The 24901-nt window shown below is 45.7% G+C and overlaps 3 protein-coding genes and 1 long non-coding RNA gene across 4 annotated transcripts; 1 reads left to right on the top strand and 3 right to left on the bottom strand.

Moving 5' to 3' along the window:
- Positions 1-1252: 1252 nt before the first annotated feature.
- Positions 1253-5157, bottom strand: LOC124194366 (sorting nexin-27-like). The gene is made up of 8 exons (XM_046588525.1): positions 4763-5157; positions 4588-4690; positions 4267-4529; positions 4060-4189; positions 3802-3979; positions 3446-3696; positions 3167-3316; positions 1253-3084 (listed from the first exon to the last, which is right to left on the bottom strand). The coding sequence occupies exons 1-8, from the start codon at positions 5035-5037 to the stop codon at positions 2887-2889; spliced, it is 1548 nt and encodes a 515-aa protein (XP_046444481.1). The 5' UTR covers positions 5038-5157; the 3' UTR covers positions 1253-2886.
- An 81-nt stretch (positions 5158-5238) lies between these two features.
- LOC124194367 lies at positions 5239-6617 on the top strand. Its single transcript, XR_006874750.1, has 2 exons — positions 5239-5961; positions 6022-6617. It is a non-coding gene; the product is annotated as an uncharacterized LOC124194367 (long non-coding RNA).
- Positions 6618-13526: 6909 nt separating this feature from the next.
- LOC124194364 (FAD synthase-like) lies at positions 13527-23571 on the bottom strand. The gene is made up of 5 exons (XM_046588523.1): positions 22400-23571; positions 21385-21626; positions 20664-20805; positions 20009-20130; positions 13527-13901 (listed from the first exon to the last, which is right to left on the bottom strand). The coding sequence occupies exons 1-5, from the start codon at positions 23390-23392 to the stop codon at positions 13763-13765; spliced, it is 1638 nt and encodes a 545-aa protein (XP_046444479.1). The 5' UTR covers positions 23393-23571; the 3' UTR covers positions 13527-13762.
- Positions 16505-19422, bottom strand: LOC124194365. Its single transcript, XM_046588524.1, has one exon. The coding sequence runs from the start codon at positions 18645-18647 to the stop codon at positions 17430-17432; it is 1218 nt and encodes a 405-aa protein (XP_046444480.1). The 5' UTR covers positions 18648-19422; the 3' UTR covers positions 16505-17429.
- Positions 23572-24901: the final 1330 nt, after the last annotated feature.

Genomic DNA, 24901 nt, shown 5'->3' with positions numbered 1-24901 from the left:
TACGATTCAAAAAATGTTGATATTAAAAAAATAAAAACGGTCGATGCCCAGATTGAATTCGGGGAACAACCAAAAAAGAGAGGAGAAAAAGTCTCAATCCTCATTAAACAATCAGGATTGTGTGCATTTGGACAATAATAGACTCTTTCTACTACTAGAATTACAAGATTTAAAAAAACAAAAACAAAAAAGAAATAACCTGACTGTTGCGGTTCGAAAGACACAAAATTATTTTTTAAACCGGTTTTAAACCCCCATCGTCGTTGACTCTTTTTTTTTTCCAATTTTCCCCCGATTCTTATTGCCTTTTTCGTCAACTTAAACAAGGGTTCTAGATGTGAAATGTATTTTAAAACACCAAATGTGGACACGGTTTGTTCTATAATTTAAGCAGCACCTGCTCCAGCCATCCATGTTCATTTATTTCTAAAATCGTAGGAAAAAAGGGGAAAAAAAGAATTTGAAAACTTGTTGGGAAACGATCAATCTTGTTTCTGATGATGCTCACGGCTAACAAACTACGAGGCTCATCTCGATCGACTACTATAAAAATTTCTCGACTCGTTAAAAAATGGAAGAAAAAAGTTTTTCGTGTGAAATTAATAGAGCTCGGGCATGGCCATTGGCCTTTTTTTCGAAAAAAGACTTTCATAGTTTAATTGTTTCGATGCTGCCAGAAATGACGCCTCGAAAACCGACCAACGTGATTCGTTTCTTTCCCCTTGCAACGATTGAAACAATCAGTCATCATCATGGCGAACTAAATAAAGCAGTCATTTTCCTACCTTTGAGAAGTTCTAGTAGTGCATTTAAACTCGGTCGACCCTGCTGCTGCTGTCTAAATAATTAACATTCGGCACTCTGCATGGTCGTCCAGCAGCTTTGTAGGCACCTGTGCACACGTGTTTCAAACTTTCACTTTTTCATGTCAAAATCAAAGTTTTCCTCTCCACTAAACACAAGTCCACACAGAAAATTCCAATGGCGTGTGGAAACAGGAAAGTCAAAAATGTCTGGAAAAAATTTGCAACTCGACGACACACACGTCGAGCTGCATCTGCATGCAGAACCCATGAGTCACTCGAGCAGACGACACAAAAGAAGCTACAACTAATGACGAAAAAGATGCAAATGAGGCGATCACAAAAGATGGTTTTGTTGCACCGCCATATTGGTTTTTGTTTGCAGCCAATGAGATACGACCAACTGAGGAATATTGCCATTCCATAGAAATAATCTTGAAAACAAATTCTCGCGATTTTATGTTTTTATTTTCACGTTTTACACGTCATCATCCAATGGCCGACCGGGGCGAGAGGAGGCATTAGGGCTAAACCGTAATCAAACAATTTCGAAGAAAAATGTTGAAAAATAATCAAAGAAAACATTGAAACAAATGAATTGGGTTTTCAACAGTTTTTATGTTATTTTTTTGTAATATAAGCAAATATGATTTTGTTGGGTGAGAACAGGGTGGGTGGGGTATAGGCGGTAATAATAATAATAACATTACAAAAAATTCAGAATTAAGAGAGAGAGAGAGAGAGTCGAATACATAATATATGGCGACGAGAGAGAGTATGGTCGACCGAAATGGTCAAAGAAGCAAAGAGAGTGAGTTTTTGTCCTTTGCCGTATAGATTTGAATAAATTCACTGCGCCAAAATCGAGAAAAACAAAAGAAAACATACGATTGTGTTGTCTGCCGTGTGTGTGTGTGTGCCACATTAGACAAATTTGTATGCAAGACGTTACCTATCAATTCCATCACCAACCGTTCATCCCCAAAAAAGGTTTCAAATCATCAAGAGAAAAGAGAAGACGAAAAACAAAAAAAGTGGACAGACGACGAACGACGATTGTTATTTTTTCGATGCTGGGGAAATTGTGGAATGCAACTCAGAGGCTCCTTATTATAAATCTCTCTAAACCCGGGCCTTTGAAGAATGGAGTGAGAGAAAAAATAAGAGGAGGCTATACCGACTTCAGAAGCTTCGAAAGAAACACAATCAAAAACAGATAAGAAGCTGGGTGTGTGTGTGTGTGTGTGTGTACGGGACACGAAAAAGATCAAAGTGCTGACGGTGGGTAAACGACTGGTTGGATTATTCTCTTGGTCAGACGTCAAAGGGAGAGCTAGACGAGGCTCCTAACTTATACAACTACATTTATCCCTTTTGCATTTTCTCTCTCTCGCTACGGGTCAGACAACTAAATGTCAACGATCACAAACGAATGAAAGATTCGAAAAAGGAAGGACAGCTATTTCGTTTCTGAGTATGTCTTCTTCTTTCTCTTCGTTATACGAGCGCCGTGTTTGTGAGTGTCTATGTGTTTAGGAGCGGGATAAAGAGAGACGGGAGGAAATAGTTGCCTATCCATGCACGTTGCACTCGAGCCCAGACGGACCATCCGCCGGGCGAAAAGAAAAGGTCAGCAAGAAAAACGACACAACAAAAAGTGGGGAAGTGAATAAGGAGAGAGAAAAAATGGGGAAAAAAAAGGGAAAACGGGAGGCGACTGTACATTATTTACAATCAACGGCGATCGTAAAAGACGGGAGAAGTCGGGAGAGTACTTGGGTTGTATACGGGGGGAAATGAGTGAGGGAATAGAAGAAGAAATAACCAAAAAAGAGAAAATCACGAGGTGAGAGAGAGAGAGAGAAAGAGATGGGAGGTGGGACATCTATCGACGGAGCTGCGGCAGAGTTTTTCCATGAAATAAAACAAAACCATTGCCCGCTGCTTCGTTGGTGCTGCGCTGCCTCCAAACGGGTTGACTAGCAACAAACTGCAGAGCCATCTGACGTCCAAAGGACTGGGCACATAAACATTTTTCTTTTCTTCGTCTTCTTCTTCGTCTTCTTCTACCAGTTGCAACAACTCACATGGCCTGGTCCGACCACTTGCGCTCCTCCTGGACCCGGTCGAAACAATCGCACATGTAGACGAAATAGGGCGTGAAGATGCGGACCCAGCGGGGCGACTTGTCCGGCCTGTGGTACTGCAAACAAAAGGCCATGCCTTCGTCGTCCACCTCCCAGGCCAGGATCGTTTCCCAGCCGAATTCTATGACTTGGCTCTGATCGAATCAGCCAGAAATAAAAAGGGGAGAATGAAAAAAGCTGACTTTTTGGGAAATGATCTTTTTTTTTTTCACTCACCTGTAAAGATCCATCTTCCTTACACGCCTGAAGCCGAAAGGCGTTAAATCCTAAAGAAGGGATGACGTGACCTTCTTTACGGGCGTCACAACCGCAGTGAGGGAAAACGACTTCACCATAGCCGGGCGATTGCCGAGCCAAGGCTAGATACTGGAATCAGATAAGAAGAAGAAGAAAAAAAACGAACAAATTTATTCTTAAAAACCTGTAAAATAACTTTGAATAGAAGTTGGGGAAGAAGAAAACAAAAATAAAGACGGGGGGAGACGGAATATGTACCTCGGAGCGACGATTGATGTCCTGCATTGCTTTGAGTTGGTAGAGGTTCTCGCCCGCCATCACATGGCCGCGATTGACTTCATCGACCGTTTGCCAGAACATGTAAGCCGAGATGAGATCGTCACGGGCCAGGAGCAGCTCCACCTGCGGCGAGAAGAGCCATCGCCTCAAAGCCAAACACGTCGCCGAGGCCGTGCTGTAATTCTGAATGTAAATGTTGTGAGGCACTTCGTGCACCTGCAACTTGCGCTCTGCCCAACCCAAAAGGCAAACAATTAAAAAAAAGAAGAGTTGTAAAAGAAACAATTCAAAAGAAGAAAAGGACTTTTAATACAAAACAAAATAGAAGAACCCACCGAAATTGTATTCGACGATTTCAAAGAGCGCGAAATATTGCACGCTCTCCTTATCCAGGCAGATTTTCTCCACCGTGGCATTGTAAACGTCGAGGGTGGTTGACGTTTTGCAAACCGAAACCGACACCACTTCGTGAGTCGGCAATAAAACCTTTAAATCCACTTTCTGCAGACCGTCCTGTGTGTGTGTGTATCGTAAATCAATATAGGGGGACGTGCTCAAGGGCGTGAAATGTTTTCTGGGTTTGATGTTGTTACCTGATCGTCATCGCAATCCGTCAGGAACTCCTGCACGATATCACTTTCGGCTATAACGCGGACTGCACAAACTTTTTCTAGGTACTGTTCCAGCCCCCGGCGTCGGGCGTCTAGTTGCTGCTCACTTAATCTGAGGAATTAATTGAAACGAAATGACTCTCAACTCTTCGGCGAAATGGAAACGAGCCACATTGTGTGAAGCCTTACGCAAACGGCCATTTGCCAGGGAGTTTTGGGAAGTTGAATCCAATGAATTCCTTCTTGAGGTTGTTGTGCAGGTCAACAAACTCGCTGTACCTACGTGATGTCAGGTGCCTGCCTGCCATGTATATGTCAAAAACAACATATTTGTCATTCTTTTTGTCTGCAAGGCGGTAATCAGGGATGGATATGGGTAGAGAGCGTTTTTCAGAGTAATCAATGTAGGAATAGCCAGCTGTTTCTTCATGGGGCTCTAAACGTTCGGCTTCCTGGAATGACAATAGAAGTTAGGTCTCAGCCTTGTTAGAATTAAGCGAACCTTTGTACCTTTGTGGACACTGAAATGACAGTCAGCAATAGGACGTCACCTCCTGACTTGATCAAATCAACAACCTGCTTGTGAGTTGATCCTTCGACGCTAGAGCCATTCCTGTTGAAAACAAGTTTGTCAGCGAATCATTCCAGCAGAATGCCAGTCAAGTCAATGTTTTCGGGAACTTACACTTCGAGGATTCTGTCCCCTTTAAGGATGCCTGCTTTGTCTGCTGCTCCACCTTTGAGAACGGCGCTGACATGCTGGAGAGGAGCATAGAGCTGGCCGTTGATTGAACGAAGCTGTCCACCCTCACTCACCTGGCCTCGCACATTGAATCCGAACCCCGTTTCCGATTTGACAATTTGGACAACACGAGGGCCGGATGCTGTCATGGACGATTTGGTCACGTAGCTGTTGTTTTCAAAAGTTTCACGACTATTCTGTTGATGGATGTCGGCCATGTTTGCCTTTATCCTTTTTCTATTTCTTTTCTAATAACAAAACAAACCCGATGAGACTCGGTGGTTAAGTCTCTGTCAAATGGCGTCCGCATGCCATCTGTTGTGGGTCGTTGTAAGCAGTTTGCCCTAACAAATTCCTGTCGACGTTCCAATTACACCCAACAGATGGCGCCTAAATGTTTTCTTACACCCTCGCTCAACTCGTTCATTTCCAGGTGTTTTATCGATTGCCAAAATTGGCGCTAATAAACTTTTCACGAACCGACCAGTCCGACCACCCCCATCTCAAATTCAACTCGTTACACGAACTTTACGTGAACTTTCAACCCGCTCCGCCAACTGCATGCGAACAAACAAGCCAACAACTCGTTGTACCGCACGCAATTTTTTACACCTTTTGGCCAGTGGAGTCGCCAATAAAAATCATAAAAAATACTTCCTTTATTTTTTATTTGTGTTTTTTTATTACTTTTGATTGATTTCTTGTCATCCACTGGGCTTCGTCTAAAAAAAAAAAAAAAAAAAACTGATTACGCACCGGTTGGTTGGGTTATGGTTTCCCTTGAGATTGGCGTTCTCGAGTTAGCTTTTTTCTCCTTTTTTTTTCTTCTTCCGGATTGTATTGGCGCCCCGTCCGCGTCCGACCCATTCACCTTTAATTCAAAGCTCTCGCCCATTCGCTGAGGGCTGAGTGATGAAGAAAACCGGCGGGTAAGAATGCTATCGATAATCAAATTATTTGATAATAACATCAAGAAAGCGAAGAAGAAGTAGAAGAGGAAAGAAAGAAAAAATAAATATAGTGCCCAGGAAAAATAATAAATCAATAAAAACGACGATGATGAAGAACTAGCGGGACCGGCAGAACCCTCCCGTATATATAATATGTAGCAGCATGGCATTTTCTCCTTTCGATTCGCATGCGTAAGTATACATATATATAGAGAGAAAAAGGTTCTCTCTCTACTCTACTCTTCCAATCAGGATTTTCATATAATGGCCATTTCCTGCTGCGTTGGCTGTCCCTTTTTGCGGACGTCCGAAAGATGAACGGGTCCAGGAATTCCAAAAAGGTACATATACTAGACTCCTTATCCCCCCCCCCCCGTTCCCTTTTCCTTTTTTTGGTTATTACCTATGTATGTTCTGTCGATTTTATCCTGGCCCGAGAGTGACTTCTTGCACGTTGGGAGGGAAAACCCTGGGTGTGCGTCTGACGGAAACAACTCTCATCTCTTGTGCTCGTGGCAAAAACGACGGGGTTTTCAAATCCAATCATCTTGCCAGCAGTTTCAATTCCGCTCCACCCAAAACTCCAGCAGAGTCAACACTTGAGAAACTCCCAACTTTACATAATCACTCATCAATTTCCTATGGCACTGGCGTCACTAAACTGCTGGGTGCTGTCTATAACTTGATTTCTTGTCCCCGTCTTTTTCCTCCGTCGATTAAAAGAGCGTCGCTCATTATTAGTTTCCCATTACACACTTTCAGAAACTGTGTAAAGTTGCAACGTCTTTTACCTGTCACGGTGTGTCGAAACAACACGGGGAAAAATTAATAACAAATAAATGGATCGACTCCTCGAAAAAAAAAAAAAAAGAAGAAGAGATAATTGAATCGCAGCGGGAGCTTTTTCGTGATAAATATCGAAGGCGTGGGCGTGTGTGTGTCTGTGTGATGTACTTGGGTTTCACAGACGGTTGTGTGTGTGTTATAACCGGCGGGCGAAAATCTTGTCTTGCATGTTATACGTACACAAAAACAGCTAGAACCCGGGATAGGCTGCTGCTGCTGCTGCTGCTGCTGGGTCTGGCGTCGGGCAGGAAATTGGAACGGGAGCCCAGCGAGCGGACGGGACGGACGGACGTCAAAACATCGTTGCTCACATGTACACATAGAGTTCTTTCACGCGTCTTTTCTTTATAGTATAGACGCGCATTCACGTTTACCTTTGGAGTCTCCAGACATCATCAGCACCGCATGACGTACGCGCGTCTCCTCCTTATGTCTTTTGTGTGTCCCCCCCCCCCCCACCTAAAAAAATAAAATAAAATAAAATAAAAATACAAATTGTCCGTCTCCTTTTTCTTAACTCACCAACAAAAGGAGTTTGACCTCTTTCTGCCCGTGTATACAGTTGTTGTTGTACCCAGTTTGGATAGGGGAATTTGATAATCAATACAAGTCATCAATCACGATACATATAGATATCCTTTTCGGGATGTACTGTATATCCGAATGTTATTTGTATGCAACTATCCGTGATGAAATAGATCCACTTTTGGGGGAAGTCCCGTCCCGTCCCCCCCCCACTCTTGTGTATATACGACAGATATAATGAGAAGGAGAGGCCATTGTTATATAAGAACCTGCCATCCATAAAAAGAGATAGGCAGACAGTTGGCCCATCGATCGCCCATTTCCTTTCTCGCGCCTTTGCGCTGCTGCCGCCGAGACTGTCCTCCTTCTACATTCTATACGTCAGAGTTTCTATTAGAAATGTGTGCTGGCGGTGGCACACAGGAGTGGTAAGGGGGGAGGTGGATTCATATCGGGAAAAGAGGATTTGATAGATTGGCGGGGATTAATCTCGTCCGCCGAAAATCCTTTTGCCAACACGCAAAAGGTGGAAATCAGTAGAAGAGCAGCAGCAGCAGCGGGCAACAAAAGCCCCCCTCCATGGCACCATCCCATCATCACCCGTCCAATACGCAGGTACTACTACTACTTCTACACCAGTTCACTAATACGCTGGATGGGTCTGATGATATACAGGAGATGATGTCTTTTAAAACCCCCCGCACAATGTCTAAATACTTAAGAGGCCCTATATAAATATAAGCTGGCAGCCACACAGACACACACACCCCCTCCCCCATCGTCCACGCGTGATTGAGAGGATCTCATTTCGGCGAATTAATATCTCCCGTGCGGGACTGGGCGCTATAGTATCTATGGGTAAAAAAACCAACCACCCACCCAAATCCAATCGAAAATCTCATGTCCAACACTACTAACGCGCGGCCCACAAAGGCGGGTTGGGTTATTGTATCACAGAGAGTTAGGAATCCCGGGAAACAAGTTTTCGTGGAAATTATTAAGCCGATGATGAAAAAAGAGAAAAAAGATTTTGGAAATAAAAAAAAAAACAAAAAACTCCCAAAAAGTCGAGGGGGGCGTGTGCATAGTTGATTTTTTTTCTTCTTTTTCTTATTATTTTAGAGTGGAATGTTATATATTTAGCGACGGCCGCCGCCCACCCTTCTCTCTTTCATGACTGAATTCGCATTGGTGAAACTGTTGTTGCTGCTGCTGTTGTTGTTGTTGTTGGGAGTTGCTCACCAACTTGCCTTTTACTCTCCTCTTAGCGGCGAGTGTCTAGTACGGGAGTTGATGTATACACTATACCGTGAGCTCCTCTCTCTCTCCTGCTGGCCTTCGCTCGCCCGCGTTCAATAAATGTCATAAACCATGGATGTGCTGGATGCCCACTTACGGCACGGACGGACTTTTGAAAGGCTGTCCTCCTGTTTTACCAAAGAGTGCTTACTGCTTAGACAGTAACGCGACCTTTATCTACATGTACTCAAGATGATGGACTTGCAATTACATTTCGGTTGGACTATTGGAATGGCGGGAAATGTAACAGATTCAAAATTTCCGCGCTGTCTTTTTCCAAAAAGACAAATGAATCCGGAGCAACCGCAGTTGAAGAGATCCTTCGCATCTCTGTATCTCTGTGTGTGTGTGTGTGTGGATAAGAAAACACGTCGAATAATGTATACACCACTCCACGGTGCTGGATCCACCTCTCTCTCCATGGCAACCGATGTTTTCCCAGCTCACTTGTGTGTGTTTTTCTGTGTTCGGCGATGTACGGAAGAGAGCAGCTGAAACAGGGAGAGAGAGAGAGGGGGGAGAGAGAACGTCACCCCTGGGGGCGGCAGGAGAGCAACGACAATGAACGAAAGGTGCCATATAAAACCCGGCCGTCGAAATAATATCTATCGACAAAAGGAGAGACAAGACCTTCAATAGGCCATCGACGTGAACGACATGAAAAACATACCACACATAAAACTCCTCTTGGCTCATTCCATCCATCTCCTTTGTGTCTATACCACGTCTCTCCTATAAATTTCTCCCCTCTCGTCTCTTCTATTATGCAGATATATCAGCCCGGGCTGATTATATAACAAATACACACACACAGAGAAATTTATTCTTTCTAGATTTTTCTTTCCTGCTGTGTTGAAAACTCTTAATTGGGCTCTCTTACCCAATTAGCAAATTAGCATATCAAAACGGAGAACGTCATTGAAACCGAACACCCGGCGGGTCATCAAAATAATTCGTTTTTTGTTTTCAAAAAACAAATAAAAATAAATAAATAAAATAAAAATTGACGGTAATCGGATGACAATTTGAACACGCGAGAAAAACTTGGAAAAAAGAAGAAGAAAAGGAAGGTTGTCTAATTTGTTTATACTCCCCCCACCACACACACACACAACCAAAGGAGAGAAACTAGATACATTACATATAGTTGCTGCTGCCTAGCCCAATCCCGAAATTCTGCGTCTCTTATTCTATAAATGTGCATAGGATACATTATATGTACCTACGTATATAATACGCGTATCCTAGTTTGAGTTTTCCTCGCTCGGTATTGATTCCGTTTCGTCTGTCGTTTCCCCTCTACCCATTTTGTATGAATACGTCCTTCTTTCTTTCTTTCTTACTTTCTTTCTTTCTTCTTCTTCTACTTCTATTTCGCTTCCGGGAAAGAGACGAAAACTACGTCGTGAATATTCACGTCCTTATATGTTTAGACCTGCTGGAATACAATCTCCCTCCTGGCACACACACACACACATACAAAAAACAAAAAACAACCAAACCAAAATTTGTTTTTGCCTATATGAATAAATAAAAGTAGTTTTGCGGGGAAGAAGAAAAAAAAAAATGTAGATATAATATAAAAAATAAAGGACATTTTGATTGCACCGCAGGGGCTGTAGGAGAGAAGAAAAAACAAAACCCAGAGCGTGATGACAACTTCCCGGGAGAGAGAGAGGAAAGAAAGAAAGAAAAGTCGGCCGTTGACGGTAATGACGGCGATGAAATAAGATGACAGCAAAGATACAAAGAAGGAGAAAGTATATAGTCTAAGCTTAAGACTTTATATATATACGGACTCCAGCAGTTCATCAACTGCTCTCAAATGATGACAGCGGGACTGCTGCTGGAGCTCTTTGGTCCGGTCTCTACACAAACGGCTGGGAAAGAGAAAGGGGAAAAAAAAACGTTCAAGCGACCCGGAGAGAAGAAAAAAATATCTTGCTCATTGCTCATCACATCATCATCATCTTCGTCCCAGCCGACAGGAGCCCCACCCCAGGAAAAAAAAAGTTTGTTCTTTTCTTTTCTTTTTTTCTTTTATTTTTCGTTTGATTCTTTCAGCCGTTATAGAGAGATCCCGAGCGACGATCAATAGCGCAACAGCTGAATCTCTTCTATATCTCTTCTATAGGCTACCGTCTAGACTCCGGCTGATTTTTTTTTTTTCACATGGCGCAATTTCTGTTTCAGAAAATAAATTTTGGGCTTTTTTTTTATTTGACGACGACGACGAAATAATTTCAAAGAAATTGAAACGGCAACGGCCGTAGAGCACAGAGAGATCAAAGGGTGGTGCTGGGCTGTGCTGTACAGAGGAATGCCGCGTGAGCTCTTATTACGGGTTATTATGATTTCTTCTGATACAGCATATAGAGACCGGCTTCCCTATTCCGTCTCGATATATTGTTGCATATCAGGTATGTGCCTTTTTCAATCAAGGAGATCTCTCCTTCTCTCTTTCTATATTGCACACCCCGTCCCCCATCCCGTCTCCTATACGCGCACAAATAGCGAGTCCAATTAGTCGAGAGCCTTTTCAATTTCCTCCACTTTCTTATGATTCGCTCCCTTTTTCGAGGAGGCGGCTACCCGCCATCTATGACAAATAAACAATGATGACGCGCACTGATTATATATACCAGATACATTTCTGGAGGGGCGGGCGGGCGGGAGAGCAGAGAATCGATTGCCTTGCGGGATTAAAAAGAAATAAATAAAAAAGACAAATTCCAGTTGGGAAGGAAGAAGAAGAAAAAAGAAAAAAAAAATTGCTGGCGGAATTCCGTTTCGTTATTTATAAGAGGGAGGCGGTCGTCAACGCTTCCGAGCTGGAGCGGAAAAAAACTAAAAAAAGAAAAGGGGGCAGGATTGTTTAAATATTTCCCATGTTTTACCGGATGAAAAAGACAACGACGACATGGATTACATATAAAAAGATCCTCTGCCCCTGTCGTGGAAAAAAATATCAAACGGGAGAAGGCGGCCATATTGTACATGGCGGTTCCGCCACACATTTCTACTGATGCCAGTCGGGCCGGGAGTTGAGAGACAAGGGGAGGAGGACAGAGTCTGTCGCCCACCCCTGTTTTATTGCCTACACACACACACACACACCCGTTGTGTGTGTGTGTGTAGACATGAGGGCGATTTAGGAGCTAGCGGGGCGTTGGCGCTCGGGTGTAGGGACTTCATCAAGTACCCACTTCCGGCTGTATTTACTACATGTAACACCCCGAACCCCAAAAACTTCTAACCGCCGGCCACCATTACATCATAATCATCTTTGCAGCGATTGATAATCATTTCTAATATATCCCACCCTCACTCAAAGAGATTCAAAGTTATTTTTCACGAGCAATGCATGTACAGGCGTTGGCTTATATTTGCGGAGCGAGTGGTAGTAAGGTTAGGTAGCCCTACTCGTACTACTCTATTATATCTATCTAGACACGGCTCGTGTGCAAACATAATCCCGCCTTCTTCTTTTACGCGACTCCCGTTTTTTGATTGCGGGGACCTGTTTGAAAAGGCCAACAGACACAAAAGAGGGACTGGGGCTGGGGGGCTGCTGGTGGGTTGGTGGGAGAAGAAATGGGAGCAAATAAGTTAACCGGGCGCGCAAAGAGTTTTCGATGAACGAGGGACGCTCGGGAGCTAGGCCAAAAGTTTATTCCCGGCGGCAGGCAGGCCCCTTCTCTCTCTCTCTCTCTCTCTCTCTCTTTCTACGTATTACGGGAAATAGAAAAGGAGGTGGCAAAGAGAGTAGGAGGAGAAGGAGAGGTTGAATGCGGTGACATATATCGATCCGGATCCGAACAACGCCCTTGGTCGTCATCTGTAGACGATCCGCCCTAGTTGCACCAGCACAGCACAGCACACACACAACGCAGACAGAGTATTAGAAGACTTGGAACAACAACCGACCGACCGACCGCCACCGCTACCGCCTCCGCCAAACGTATAGCAATTGAACATCAAAAGTAACAACACGATAAAAACAGGAGGGAGAAGAAGAAAAAACAAATAGGAAAAAGAAATGGACATCACTGGGGCGGAAGAAAAAGAAAACAAGGAGCTCGGCGATATCTATAAGAAATAAGAGAAACGAGATCATTATCATTAGAACCAGACACTGCAAGGCTGCGATTCCCCATTTGATTCGGCCAACAAAAAACGCGATGTCTGCTGTATATATCCCTGGATATTTTCCCCCTCTCCGCCGTTATGGAGATGATCAAAAATAAAAGCTACCGGAGTCATAATTCATATTTCCCTCCATTTCTTTAAAAAACAAATAAAAATAATAAAAAAAAGATGAGGTAAAAAGAAAAAAGTCTGGATTGGTTTCAGCCAACATACAACAACAACAGCCGGGGGGAAAAAAATGAATGAATATCAAAATCAATAATAAAAAGATGCCGAAGAAGAATAGCTGTGCCATATATATATATCCTCCCATTCGGATCTAGACGCCGTGTTTTGTAATAGACGAGCCCCGTCGACATTGATCCAATCTAGACCGTTTCCGTTTTGTTTTGTTTTGTTTTTTTCCCCTTTTTTCTTTCCCAGTTGGGCTTGTAATATCCTTTATGGAGCAGAGTCCACTTCTTTTGGCATCTTTGGCGACGAGGGTTTCGTCATCCTACAAAAGCCGAGAGGCAACTTGTCCCTCCCCCCAACGAGAGAGGGAAAATAAATCAGATAACAAAACAAGGAGAAAGTCGTTCTCTCTCTCTCTGTATAGCCTCTCGAAATAAAAATAAAGAAAAACAAGTTAGACCAACTTTTAAGTGTAGGTGGTGGTTGCAACATTCAACGATGGTGCCTGGTGCTTTGGTGAATATCTTGAAAAAGAAACGAAAGAAAACTTGTTCAACTGGCTCCTATTCTCCTACTTTTATTTTTTATTTTTTTCTTAGATCCTCTTGTTTCCATTATTGACACTCTGAGGCGACAAGAGTCCGAAATGGAATCAAGGGGTGGCCAACTTTGATTCGTCGACATTATGCGAACCGAAATTGAATTGGGCGCCAATTCAGTCGCCCCCACGACCGATCGAGCGCAAACATTTCGACAGTTTCGAGTGTCCTGCACTATTTCTGTGTGTATTTTCCGTTGCACAATGGTAGAAAAAGGCGAGCTCGATTCGAAAGAAAAACTAACTAGTCTTTTTCAATAATGGAAAAAAAATAAAAAATAAGGATTTTTTCCTGATTTGACAACGTTGTCGGACACAACGAACCCCATCAAGGGAAAAGAGAAAATTGCAGATGGAACATCATTTTCTTCTTTCCTTTCTTTCTTTTTCTTCTTCTTTTTCTTACAAACGGCCCTGCCGTTCGGCCATGCAATCGTGTAGTAAGTAAGCCGGCCGGTAGGTTTCCAGTCCTGTTCCAGGGTCGACCACCCGTAGTGCCGCGTTGGGTTTGGTATTGCCACGGTTGCCCACCGAAGTGTATCTACATTGGCCAGCAGCAGCAGCAGCAGCATTCGGTCCCGAAATGAAAGAAGAAGAAAAAACAAAAAAAATAGAGAAAAGAGAAAATGATATAAGTTGCTCGGTAGTGAACAGTTGAGTGTGTTAGAGGGGGCCATTCGCTACGCAGCTGGACACGGAATCCGTCTTTGTGTAAGCACCACTCGTTTTGTTTTCATTTCCCTCCTGTATATAACGTTATAGTACCCAGCCGGGAAAGGGAGAAAAGAAAAAAAAAAGCCCCAGCCGGACCCAACCGGACGGACGTGTACAGATCTACCGCACGGGTTTTTATAAAAACAAAACCCAAAAAAAACAATGCGACTCTTGGGGTCGGAGAGGCTCATAAATCGTCCGGCAATAAATCGCCGGAACCGGGCCGAATATATAAGATGGGAGGGTCTGGAGAGTCAGGAGCCAGAAGAGATTCAAACAAGATGGGCCGCCATCATCATCTTCTCCCTTAGCTTGACGACTGCCATCTTTTTTTTGTTTAAGGTGGATATTTCCGTTTCCTTTTTATTTTATTTTTTTGTGTCCGAGTTAGGAGCTCTCCTTTTCATCCCTTCAACTCGTCAAGACAATCACGAGCTCCTGGCAGGTGATTAAGTGAATGAAATCAAGGATCCTTCTGTCCGTTAGCAGATGACAAGGAGCTGAGCAGATTCCCCCCCACCCAACAAGAGAGAAGAAAGATGAGATTATTTATTAAGTGACTGTGACACGTCCAGGGGACCAGTTCTCTCGGCTGTCAACGCACTTGGCTCCTTTTTATTTATTGGCATCACACCGCGCCACCGAAAGGAGGAGGAGGCTCCTGGTAGGAGACTTTTATGAGGGTCCCAAGGAGCCAGGAGCCGAAACAAGTAGGGTGTAGTAGTTGGGTGGGTGGGGGTGGGGGGTTTGTGAGGGGATCGACGTGATAGTTGCTAACGCGATCAATCGAGCGCGTGATCGTGACTCGGGACCCACACACGGACCATTGGACCTGTTGCCAGTTGGCCCGACCCTCCCAGGCTCCTGTCTCATCTCGTTATCTCGTCTGCAGCAGTCGAACCCCGAAACGAGCAACGAGCACAAGACAAGATAAATAGAAAAGAAAAACAAAAAAGAAAAAATCAGGAGTAAAAAAAAAAAAGAAAAAAGAATAGGAAACTCAAAATTGAGTAGACGATTTTTTTGTTCTTTTGTTTTCACACGAAAAGATATACCCGGATCCCCGGGTACGGGCAAAGTCTTGCACTTTCTCACGCGGCCACGTTCTGACTCGACAAACAGCCGACACAAGGAGCGCAGCAAGGAGACACTTTTTGATCCGCTTTTGGACCCCAGCTCGGCGTATGATCTATTTACGCAAAGGGATTTGCAGAGAGAGAGAGAGAGAACGAGAGAAAAAGATCCCCTCCTAGATTTCACGATCGTCTGTGTCATCAGGAGCCAACCGGAAAAAAAAACCTTTGGCTAACCGATAACCGTCGAGGAGAGTTTTGTAGCTCATCGGAGGGTTTTAAGAGGCTTTTTCAAAAAAGATTTGACGCTATTTTCTCACGCTCCAAATGAAAAGAAAAAAAAGAAAGAAAAATAGTCTGGTTTCTAGGAGCTCCTGGCGGTGGAGCCTACAATCCGATCAAGGCGTCGGTAACGAGTATAATCAAGTATGAAAAAGGAAGGAGAAGAAAAAAAAGCTCGGGGGTGGTGGTGTGGCAGAGAGAGGGGAAGGAGGACTCGCCCTTTCTCTTTCCATCCAAAAAAACCTGACACGCATGAACGGACCACCGGATAAAAGAAGAAGAGTCTCCCGCTCCTATGGCTACTTCCTCCACGCTCTACTTCAAGCCTCGACACACATACACACACACACACTCCTCATTTTTTTTTTTTTTTTTTCATATTTCACACGCAAGGAGCACGTCGGCCAATACAAGAAGGGAAAAAAAAAGAGAAGGAGCTCCTTCCAGGAGCCCAAAAGAAAAAAAAAGGATATAGAAATGAGAGGGGGGGAGGGGGATGGAACCGACTGACGATGAAATCGATCGCTTCTTGCTCCTGGCTGAGTCGAGTTTGACTCCTGGACGGTCTAAGGTCATGCCATCGGCCGCAACCCAGGCCCAAAAGTCGCTCCCGTTGATGACTTGATCACTAAATAGTCACCCAGAACCGGACCCTGCCACTCACGAAAACTTGCGTGAGTCCTCGACGTCTGCGATGCGTACGTAAATTTCCTCGACGATCGATAACGAATCGAACGGTTGTTTCAACTAACCAACCGAATAAACCAACCAACCAACCGAAACCAATCGTGGGGGTCAATTCATTTGCCCAAGAGAGAAAAAGGCGGCCAATTGAATTGTTGTTTTTTCTTAAGATATAATTTATATTTGTCCGTCATGTCATCACGATAGAGCAGCCGCATGTGTTATCAAATATAGGTAGATATAATGATGATAAGAGACGAATGTGAAATCAGTGGCCAAAGCAATGAACAAATCAAATCAACAACGATAGCACCGCAACGCGTATATGAAACAAATCCCCAGCAACCCGGGACCCCCCAAAAAACAATCATCTCATCAAATATTATTATTATTTTTCCTTTGTTTTTCCTCTGTCTTAAAATTTCAAAAAAAAAAAAAAGAAGCCAACAACAAACAGACGAGCATCGACATTCATCTTCTCCCCAACCACCCTCGTTCGTCCGATGAAATCACGAAATAAATCAAACAGCGCCATCTTTGTGTGCGGTTTCGTGATTCTCCGGTAGATAAATAAATAAATAAAAAGGGAAATGATTTGTTGCTGTTCAAATGTCGAATCCCCTCCCCCCAAAAAAGAAACAACAACAACAACAACAACCGAGCCTCCCGAAATATATACACGGGACAACTCACGCACACATAAACAGCGCGCGCGCGCACACACACACACAGACACACGAGAAAAACGCTTAATCGTCTCTGTTGTATGCGGACGAGTTCAAAGTTGTTGTTGTTGTTGGGTCCGAAATAAAAAGAAATCCCAGGCCGGTTTAAGTTTAGAAATGTTTTTTCTTCTTCTCCTTTCTTGTCCGGCCTGGACAGTTGGGGGAGAAAACCCCGGACACGGAACAATTGGTATGGTAGTAACTTTGTAGCAAAGTGGTAATAAAAGCTCTGACGACAACAACAACAACAGCAACAGCAACAACAACAACGGTACTGTTTGTTTTCGGTTGGCGAGGAGGACTAACGAGTCCCGAAACAAAGAAACAAACAGACACTGGACTGGAGACTTTGACTGACACCAAAAAACAGGAGCGCGCCGGCCCTTTAAAGAAGAGGTTGTTGTTGTTGTTGTTGCAACCACCTCCACCGCCGCCGCCACCCGGCGTCACACAACATTCGTTTCTTCTTCTTTTTATCCTTTCGACAAGGAAAACTTGAAACAAGACCAAATTATTGGACAAAAGAATCCCTCAGACTGGGCTGGGCGTGCCCAGCTGTCGCCTGGACTGGGTTTTGAGGGGGGTGGGGGGTCACGTCTCTTCTGGACTATCAAGGGGCAACGGGGCGTAGTGATGAGGCTGGACCGAATGTGGCAGCAGGGCGGAGCTAATACAGGCAATAACGGGTCCCGACAGCTCGCCGGATGCCTGCGGGATCGCCGATGACGACGACGGCGACTGGCCGGCACTACTACCACTCCCGCCATCATCAACGGTCGCGTTCCGTCTCAGCGGTGGCTGGCCGTGCTGCTGGAAATCGGAGCGATGCAACTGCAGCTGCAGACCCTCTTTCCTCCTGACGGAGACGACGATGGCAGGATCGGGCGACGGTCCGGCGACGGCCCCGTACTCGTCGCTGACAGCCGGAAACTGGGCGGCGACCGCCTCGAATCCGCGAGTGGACGAGGCGGAGCTGGGCGAGCTGGAGGTGGGCGAATAGGCCACAGACGTCGAGGAAGTGACGCGATCCTGGCGGAAGGAATTGAGCCACGATTGCTTGCGGCTTTCCAGTCGGCGCTTAGACTCGATGATGCGACGGGCCTGCTCCTCGGCCAAGGCGGCGGCCGAAATGAGTCCGGCGGCCCTGGCCGTCAATTGACTGCGCCGCTGGCAGCGCAGCCTCAGGGACACGTAGACGCTGAGGACGAGGCAGAGGAGGAGCGGAGCGAAGCCGACGGCCAGGTGGCAGGCGGCCTGGAAGCGATCGACGTGGACGACGGCCACGCTGGGATCGGTCATCGAGACGTAGCAGGGAAATGTGCGCTCGAACGCGTCCGTCCGCGAGTAGTCGCGGAAAAACTGGTCACAGTCGACGTCCGGCGGATAGCCGCAGCCCACCACATTGGGGTAAAGGCGGGCCGGCTGCTGGATGGCCATCGACGGGTAAGGCTCTAGCGATGCTGAGGACGAGGAGGAAAAGGAGACGAAGGGATCGGGCAGGAGCCGCTCGGCGGCCAGCGCCGGATCGGCCAGTAGGTAGGAGACGTTGACGTGCCAGCACTTGTAGATGTCGACGGTGCAGCCCTGCTGGCACGACGTCCAGGTGCAGTTGGACGTCCCGTTGAGGGCGGCGCTGTGGACGGTAAGGCACGCGGCCGGCTCCAGGTCCAGCACAAAAGTCAAGACGCTGGGGTCGATGATGAGCGGCAGGAGCGTCATGAAGACGATGAAACTGGTGCCGGCCAGCAAACTGCAGCAGCCCACCTCGTGCGCGGCCAGGTAGCGCTCAACGGCTGATCCGCACTTCATCGAGTCCGCCGATCGACGACGCCTCCGCCTCCGCGGACGACACCGACACCAACGTCGACGTCGTCGCCGATCATCAATCCACTCGGACCGATCGTCACTCTGTCGCTACTACTCATTCAGGCCGCACACAATTCCAATCCGCTTTCGATCCAGCCGAGGGGAAAAAAGGACCCCAATTTGGAACAATCCAACCAGGAGCGACAATTCCGGGCGGATCCAAGTCGAAACTTTGTTAAACGGCAGTGTCCATGTCTGACTGGATTATTTCATTAGCGATTTTTCACTGGCGGCAGCTGACAGGGCCGGAAATGAGAGCCGGAAGAAGATGGGGAGAAGAAAAAAAAGAGACGGGACGGAACGGAATGTCTCCAAACGTAACAGATGGCCAGAGCCGGGAGGGGGAGAGAAAAAACTAAAAAAAGACGGAAAAATAACAAGTGAAGATTGGAGGCGGATCAGACACCATCCGATCCAGCTCGTAGCGGCTCACTGACTGACTGACTGACTGGTCGTCGTGTTGTGTCACACTCCTGAAACGGGACCCCCCCTACTCTCCTCCCTTTCTCTCTCCTCTTTGCTCCTTGCCGGGCCCCTGTGTGTGTGTGTGTGTGTCGTTCCTACCTCCTCCTCCTCCCCCCTCTGACGACTTGAGGTAGGCGATTGCCAACGTGGCTCCACCCGCCCCACACACACCCACACACACACTCCGGCGCATACACCAACTCACTCTCTCTCTCTCTCCCAATGTTGTCGAGGCGATTTTTATCGAACCGACGGACGGGTGCGGTCGGAGAGAGAGAGGCACCCCTCCGAGAACGGGGGGTGGGAAAAATATATAGATAAAAATCCGGAAGGAAATACAAAAAAAAAAAAATGAAAAGCGGAAATGGAGGAGGGGTGGTGGTGGAAAAAGTTAAAAAAAAAATAAAAATAAAAGGGAAGAACCAACAGGAGCAATCAAAGGCTTCAGTGCTCCTTGTTCAACCGGGTCCTTGTTCAAAAAAAAAAAACTCTGGTTCAAAACGGATGGGGTGCCAGGACTTTTTATGGCGCAAAAAAAAATAGAATAAAATCAAAAGGCGGGAAATACGAAAAACTTGGAAGAAATCGAGGAATGTCCTGAACCATTTTTCTTGAATGGAAAGAGAAAAGAAAAAGGGATCCTGCCTTTTCTTTTTGTAGGCAGTGTCGACCATTGATCATCATTCCACCGAGAATATATAAGGACGTCCACACACACACATTCTATCGGAGCGCAGGAAGTGGGGCGTATCACACAAGCGCAATGGCAAACGAACAAAACCCCGGCCCAAAAAAGAAGAAGAAGAGAAAGAAAAGAGAATGGAGTGCTGATAACTTACCCTCTATCGTAAAGGTTGCAGTAAGGGAGGCTGAGTCGGCGTAGGAAGAGCCAGACCTGTTGGTAGGACCAGTCCAGAATGGGACTCACCCTCATCACGCTCGGCCAGCCGTCGTCCGTCATCTAAAGATAACAAAAAAACCGCCCGAAAAAAAGGAACAAGAAAAAATAAATAAAGCAAATGAGAAAACAATAGGCAATCGCTACTGTCGGAATGAAAGAATAATACGGATTAGGAAAGCAATAAAGATTAGAGAGGACTGCTGCCGGAAGGAAAAGGAGGAACAAGCGGCGGCGGCGGCCCTTATGCTGGTTGACCAAAAAAGAAAAACAACAACAAAATTCACATCATTCGTTCATAAGTTCGTTACTTGTATATGCGGGGAGGGGATAAGGGACAGGAGTAGGAGTGGCTTCAAGCCATCAAAAAATCCATCAATCCTCATCCTTTTTGAAATAAAAAAAAGTGAAACATCCGAATCACTCTCAAAGGCGTCCGCAATTCAATATGCCGCCAGATTCCAATCTTTTTCAATCAAAAATTCAGAAACAATTTCCAAATCGAATCGAAATGATCAAAATAAAATAAAATGGGATAAAGAAGAAGAAGAACAAATAAAATAAAAAAGGCGGAGCCCTCGGGATGCGATAGTCACCTGAAAGGCCTGCAGATTGGCTGCGTGAGGATCGCTGCGTCTGGTTCCCATGAGGATGGCCTTGATTTCGGGATGCTCATCCAACGCGATTTTCAATCCGGATCGCACCGGTCCCGCCACGGTCCACAATTCCAAATCGTACCTAAACAACCAAATGGCCAACTATTAAAATGACCAACCCCACCCCCAACCAAAGAAAAAAAAAATCCTTTCAAGGATTTTTCTTTCACGATTAGACCAGCAAGAAAATAAGGGGGGAAGGGGGGAGAGATGGACGGACAGAAACTGTGTGTGTCCCGGTTCAAAAGCTTCGGATCGATTGGACCAAGACACAAGCGAAATCCGATCGATAATTGAAACGCAGCAGTAGATGGGTGTACACTACATAGTAGCCCAGAGGAGATGAGGAGGGGTTGGAGGGGGGGGGGGGATTGAAGAGGAGAGGGTGGTGAGGGGGGTCCTGGCGAAGTGGATTGGATCAATTAGAGTAAGAGACTGACAGGACAGAGGATATAGAAGAGAGTGAATGCGAATGACGCCGCCAACAACAGCACACGAATGGGGAGGGGGGTAGAAAGAAAAGAAAAAAAGGGGAGGAAAATGGCCAGGATATCCTGATGGGAGTAGAGAGAGAGACACACACAGAGTTGTGATGGTATTACATAAGTAGACGGTGGCCAACACACACAAAAAAGAAGAAGAAGAAGGAGAGAAAAGTTGCCTTTGTCGCGTATCCTCGATAAACTGTTCCATCTCGGGGAATGGGTCCTGTCCGCGGATGTAAAGAGCTCGCAACCTCAACGGCTGGCCCGAAACAAAGGAGGAGGAGGAGGATCGACGGCGAGCGGCGGCCGTCATCCACGCCGCGTGGATGAGGTGCAGCAGAGCGCTGCAGTCCTTGCCGCCGTTGAACGAAACGCACACCTCCGACGGATCGTAACGAGACAGGCACTCCTCAATCACCTGTCCGGTTCCAGGGAAAAAAAAGAAAAATCTCACATTAATTTCATGTTCAAGTAATTATCAAAATGAACCAGAACAACCCCCAGGATATATTTCCCCCCTCAAACAAAAAGGGAATGCTGACGTCCGTCTACACAAGCACACGCGAACGTATTCTACATAAAATGGGGAGACTCGATGGACAGTTCGTTGCGTGTTTACATCGAATATCGATTGGGTTGAGTGTAACACACACACACACACAAACGAGTCGCCTTTTTTTCTGTTCCGGTCGGGGTGGGGTGGGGTGGGAGGAGCTTTTGACCTAATGCGAAACAAAACAAACAAACAAACACAGAAATGTCAGAGTAGAGGGCAATGCCGGCCGCACGGAAAGTCCTTAGGCCATGCTCCTTATCGAGCGACGGTGGTGTGGCAAAGGAAGGAGAGCATCTACTTTGTTCCAACTCCCCGTCACACACACACACACGTAAAAATAAATAAAACGGAATGAAATTTAAGAACTACAAATATTTTTTTAAATAGAGAAAACGACTGCCAGTAACAATAAAGAATTATTTAATAAAACAAAAAAAGGCGCCACAATGTCCGGGGAAAAAAGTGGCGGCGCGTGCGTGGCCCCGTCCGGATCGCCTTTTTGCAAATGATCGCTGTGGGACTGACGTTCCATCTTATTACCGGTGGGTTCGGCACAAACAAAAAGGAAGGGGAGGCCAACTCCTATGGCTGCCTGATTACATTAAAACAAGAAAAAGGAAAGACTTTGTCGTCACCTGATAGGCGTTAGATATGGGAGCGTGGAGCTCCCGGTGATGGGCTCCCTGGCCGTCGATGATATCTTGTATGACTTCCGGTGCCCGCTCAATGGCCTGGGGATCGTAAGGGACGATGCAATCGGCTGGAAGCTCGGCCGATAGATGCTGGTGAGCGGCGTCCAGCCTGGCAGGATCGGTCGATTCCATCGTCAACTTGGTGCGGTAGTAGCTGTGACCTATGACCGGGTAGGAACCGAACGAGACGTGAGAGGCGAATTCTTTGACGGCGGCGTTCAAAATCGGCGCCAGACCGACTTCGTCCGCCTGCAGGTAAATCTCGCGAGAGAGAAAGACGCAGTCGGGATTGCGGGCCAGCGTTTCCAAGTGCCGGCAGCACCTCTTCAGGTATTGCGGAATGCCCGGCATGACGTACACGTTGTCCACCTGGATCATGGGGAACACGGACAGACCTTTGCTGTGGTGCAATCGACTAGAGGCTGGGACTAGAGCCATCTTCAGAGCTGGATTGAAACTGCTGGTCTCTACATCGCAGGGAAATGTGGGAGGGTTGAGAGGATCATAATCTAATGGAGCGGGGATCTTGAAATGGGATTGGATGAGCTCAACTAGCTCAGGCAGGAGGATCAGCCTCTGCTGCAGACCATGAGCGATTGCCTGGTAGGTGATGTCGTCATGGGTTGGACCGATCCCCCCAGCTGTGACCACATGGGTGAACTTCTTGGAGAAGAGGGCCACTTCCTCAGCGATGACATCCACTTGATCTGGAATGACAGATATTTTGCAGACATCCACCCCCAATGCGTAGAGCTTCTGAGCAACGTAATGAGAATTGGTATCTGCCACCTTCCCTTTAGTGATTTCATCACCGATGATGATGATGCCAGCAGTGCACTTGGAAGACATTGACCTGCTCACGTAACGGGAGGAGTACTGAAGCCCCAAGCGATTTTTCCAAGCTAGACTATCTACCCTACTCAGAATTCTTAGCATAACCGCTTAACGTTAATACTTTTCAGAACGAGTCGGAAATTTTTACGTAATTCTTCAGAGGGTGGCTTAAATATATGATTTTTATACACCCAGCCAAAGTTCAGGGCGAAGAAATGGCAAAAACAGTCAGATAAAATAGGCGATATTTATATAAGATTGGCTCACCTGCGAAACACGCCGAAAAGTTCGTCTGCTGTTTTGCTTATCGTCACGGCACGCGCTCTAGCGAGCGAAAATGCAACAAGACGAGACAAAATCCGAGAACAACAAGTTCGTGAGGAATTTGGACCTGGTGATGAAATCCGATCAAATCATCTAAAATGGGGTCACACTCTTATTTTTTCTTCCAAATCATTTCTGATTGAAAAGCGAAAACAAAATATTTTAAATAGTTTAGTGATGTATATCCGGCGTCACTATTTCTTGCTGATCTAAATAACAAAAAAACGGCGGAAGAAGAAGCCAAGGTCCTTGGGCTATTTGCCTTATTTACCCTTAAAAATTAAAAATAAAAATAAAAAAATAAAAAACACTCGATACCGATGTTTACATTATCTCGTTTGAATCCCGCCGATTGGGACCGCCGCCTCGCCGTCCCGACGCGACTCACGATGACTTCAAAGACCCAACCAAACACACACAACAGCCGTCACAAGAAGAATATTTCCCCTCCAAAGAAAAAAGTTAAGTACAAGAAACTTTTGTTGACATTTTTCCAATTGGGCAACATTTTGTCTGTCGTCTCTGGAACCCAAAGACATTGGCCAATTAAGCCGAGAGTTGAGTGACACGGCGGCCGGGGCTGGCCCCTTTTTTAGTCATTTCGTTTGACTAATTTTATTTTTTAAACTTTTTTTTCGTTCATTATCGGCACTGGGGTTCCCTTGTTTCAAAAAGGGCCGGAGGTATAATAGTTTTGAAAGCGCTAATCAACTCAGTTGCGCACGTCTAACGAGGCTGAGAGAAAAGCGGAGTATAGTAAAATGACATCGTTAAAGTTCCTTGTCCGCCCGGTAATGCGATCCTTTCAGCTGCTGTTGTGACTCTCTCTCTCTCTCTATATACACATCAGTTCCCCCTCTATGCTCATCGCCCATTGGATAGGCACAATCATTCGTGGAGAGGAGAGGAAGCGAAAATCTTCTTTGTTTGTTGGGTCGGAGAGAAGAAGAAGAAGAGAAAGGCCATCAGTGAGTGCGGAGAGAGAAATGTCATTAGCGAAAAAAGGGGGGAATATTGTACATGTACAGATTATTAGATTACTACGAACCGGAAAAACCAAAAAATTAAGCGCACACAAACGAGAGGAGAGGCGCCCATGTCGTTTCGTGTGAAATTCGATATTTCTTGAACACACCACAAGAGAGAAAAAGATTTGCGCCTATAACGTGCGCATTCATAATGTCGATTTCCATTTTTGATTCTTCTTTTTTTTTGTGGGAGAAGAAAGATATTTTTCTTCTTTTGATTCTTTATCGGGTTCGAACGCAACAACATTCCTGCATCCCT

This window comes from Daphnia pulex, chromosome 5 (genome assembly GCF_021134715.1).
Source record: "Daphnia pulex isolate KAP4 chromosome 5, ASM2113471v1".
NCBI lineage: Eukaryota > Metazoa > Arthropoda > Branchiopoda > Diplostraca > Daphniidae > Daphnia > Daphnia pulex.
Note: the sequence above shows the minus strand (reverse complement) of the source record. Positions and strands in the feature narration are given on the sequence as shown.

What these genes read in the sequence shown, in the direction of transcription:
- LOC124194365 (XM_046588524.1), bottom strand. Translation starts at nt 18,647, where the DNA reads ATGAAGTGCGGATCAGCCGTTGAGCGCTACCTGGCCGCGCACGAGGTG.
- LOC124194364 (XM_046588523.1), bottom strand. Translation starts at nt 23,392, where the DNA reads ATGCTAAGAATTCTGAGTAGGGTAGATAGTCTAGCTTGGAAAAATCGC. An exon ending in CCATATCTAACGCCTATCAG is followed by an intron (nt 21,627 to 22,399) that starts GTGACGACAAAG and finishes GGAACCGGACAG; the next exon opens with GTGATTGAGGAGTGCCTGTC. An exon ending in TGCAACCTTTACGATAGAGG is followed by an intron (nt 13,902 to 20,008) that starts GTAAGTTATCAG and finishes TGGCCAATGTAG; the next exon opens with ATACACTTCGGTGGGCAACC.
- LOC124194366 (XM_046588525.1), bottom strand. Translation starts at nt 5,037, where the DNA reads ATGGCCGACATCCATCAACAGAATAGTCGTGAAACTTTTGAAAACAAC. An exon ending in CGGATTGCGATGACGATCAG is followed by an intron (nt 3,980 to 4,059) that starts GTAACAACATCA and finishes ACACACACACAG; the next exon opens with GACGGTCTGCAGAAAGTGGA. An exon ending in AATCGTCGAATACAATTTCG is followed by an intron (nt 3,697 to 3,801) that starts GTGGGTTCTTCT and finishes TGGGTTGGGCAG; the next exon opens with AGCGCAAGTTGCAGGTGCAC.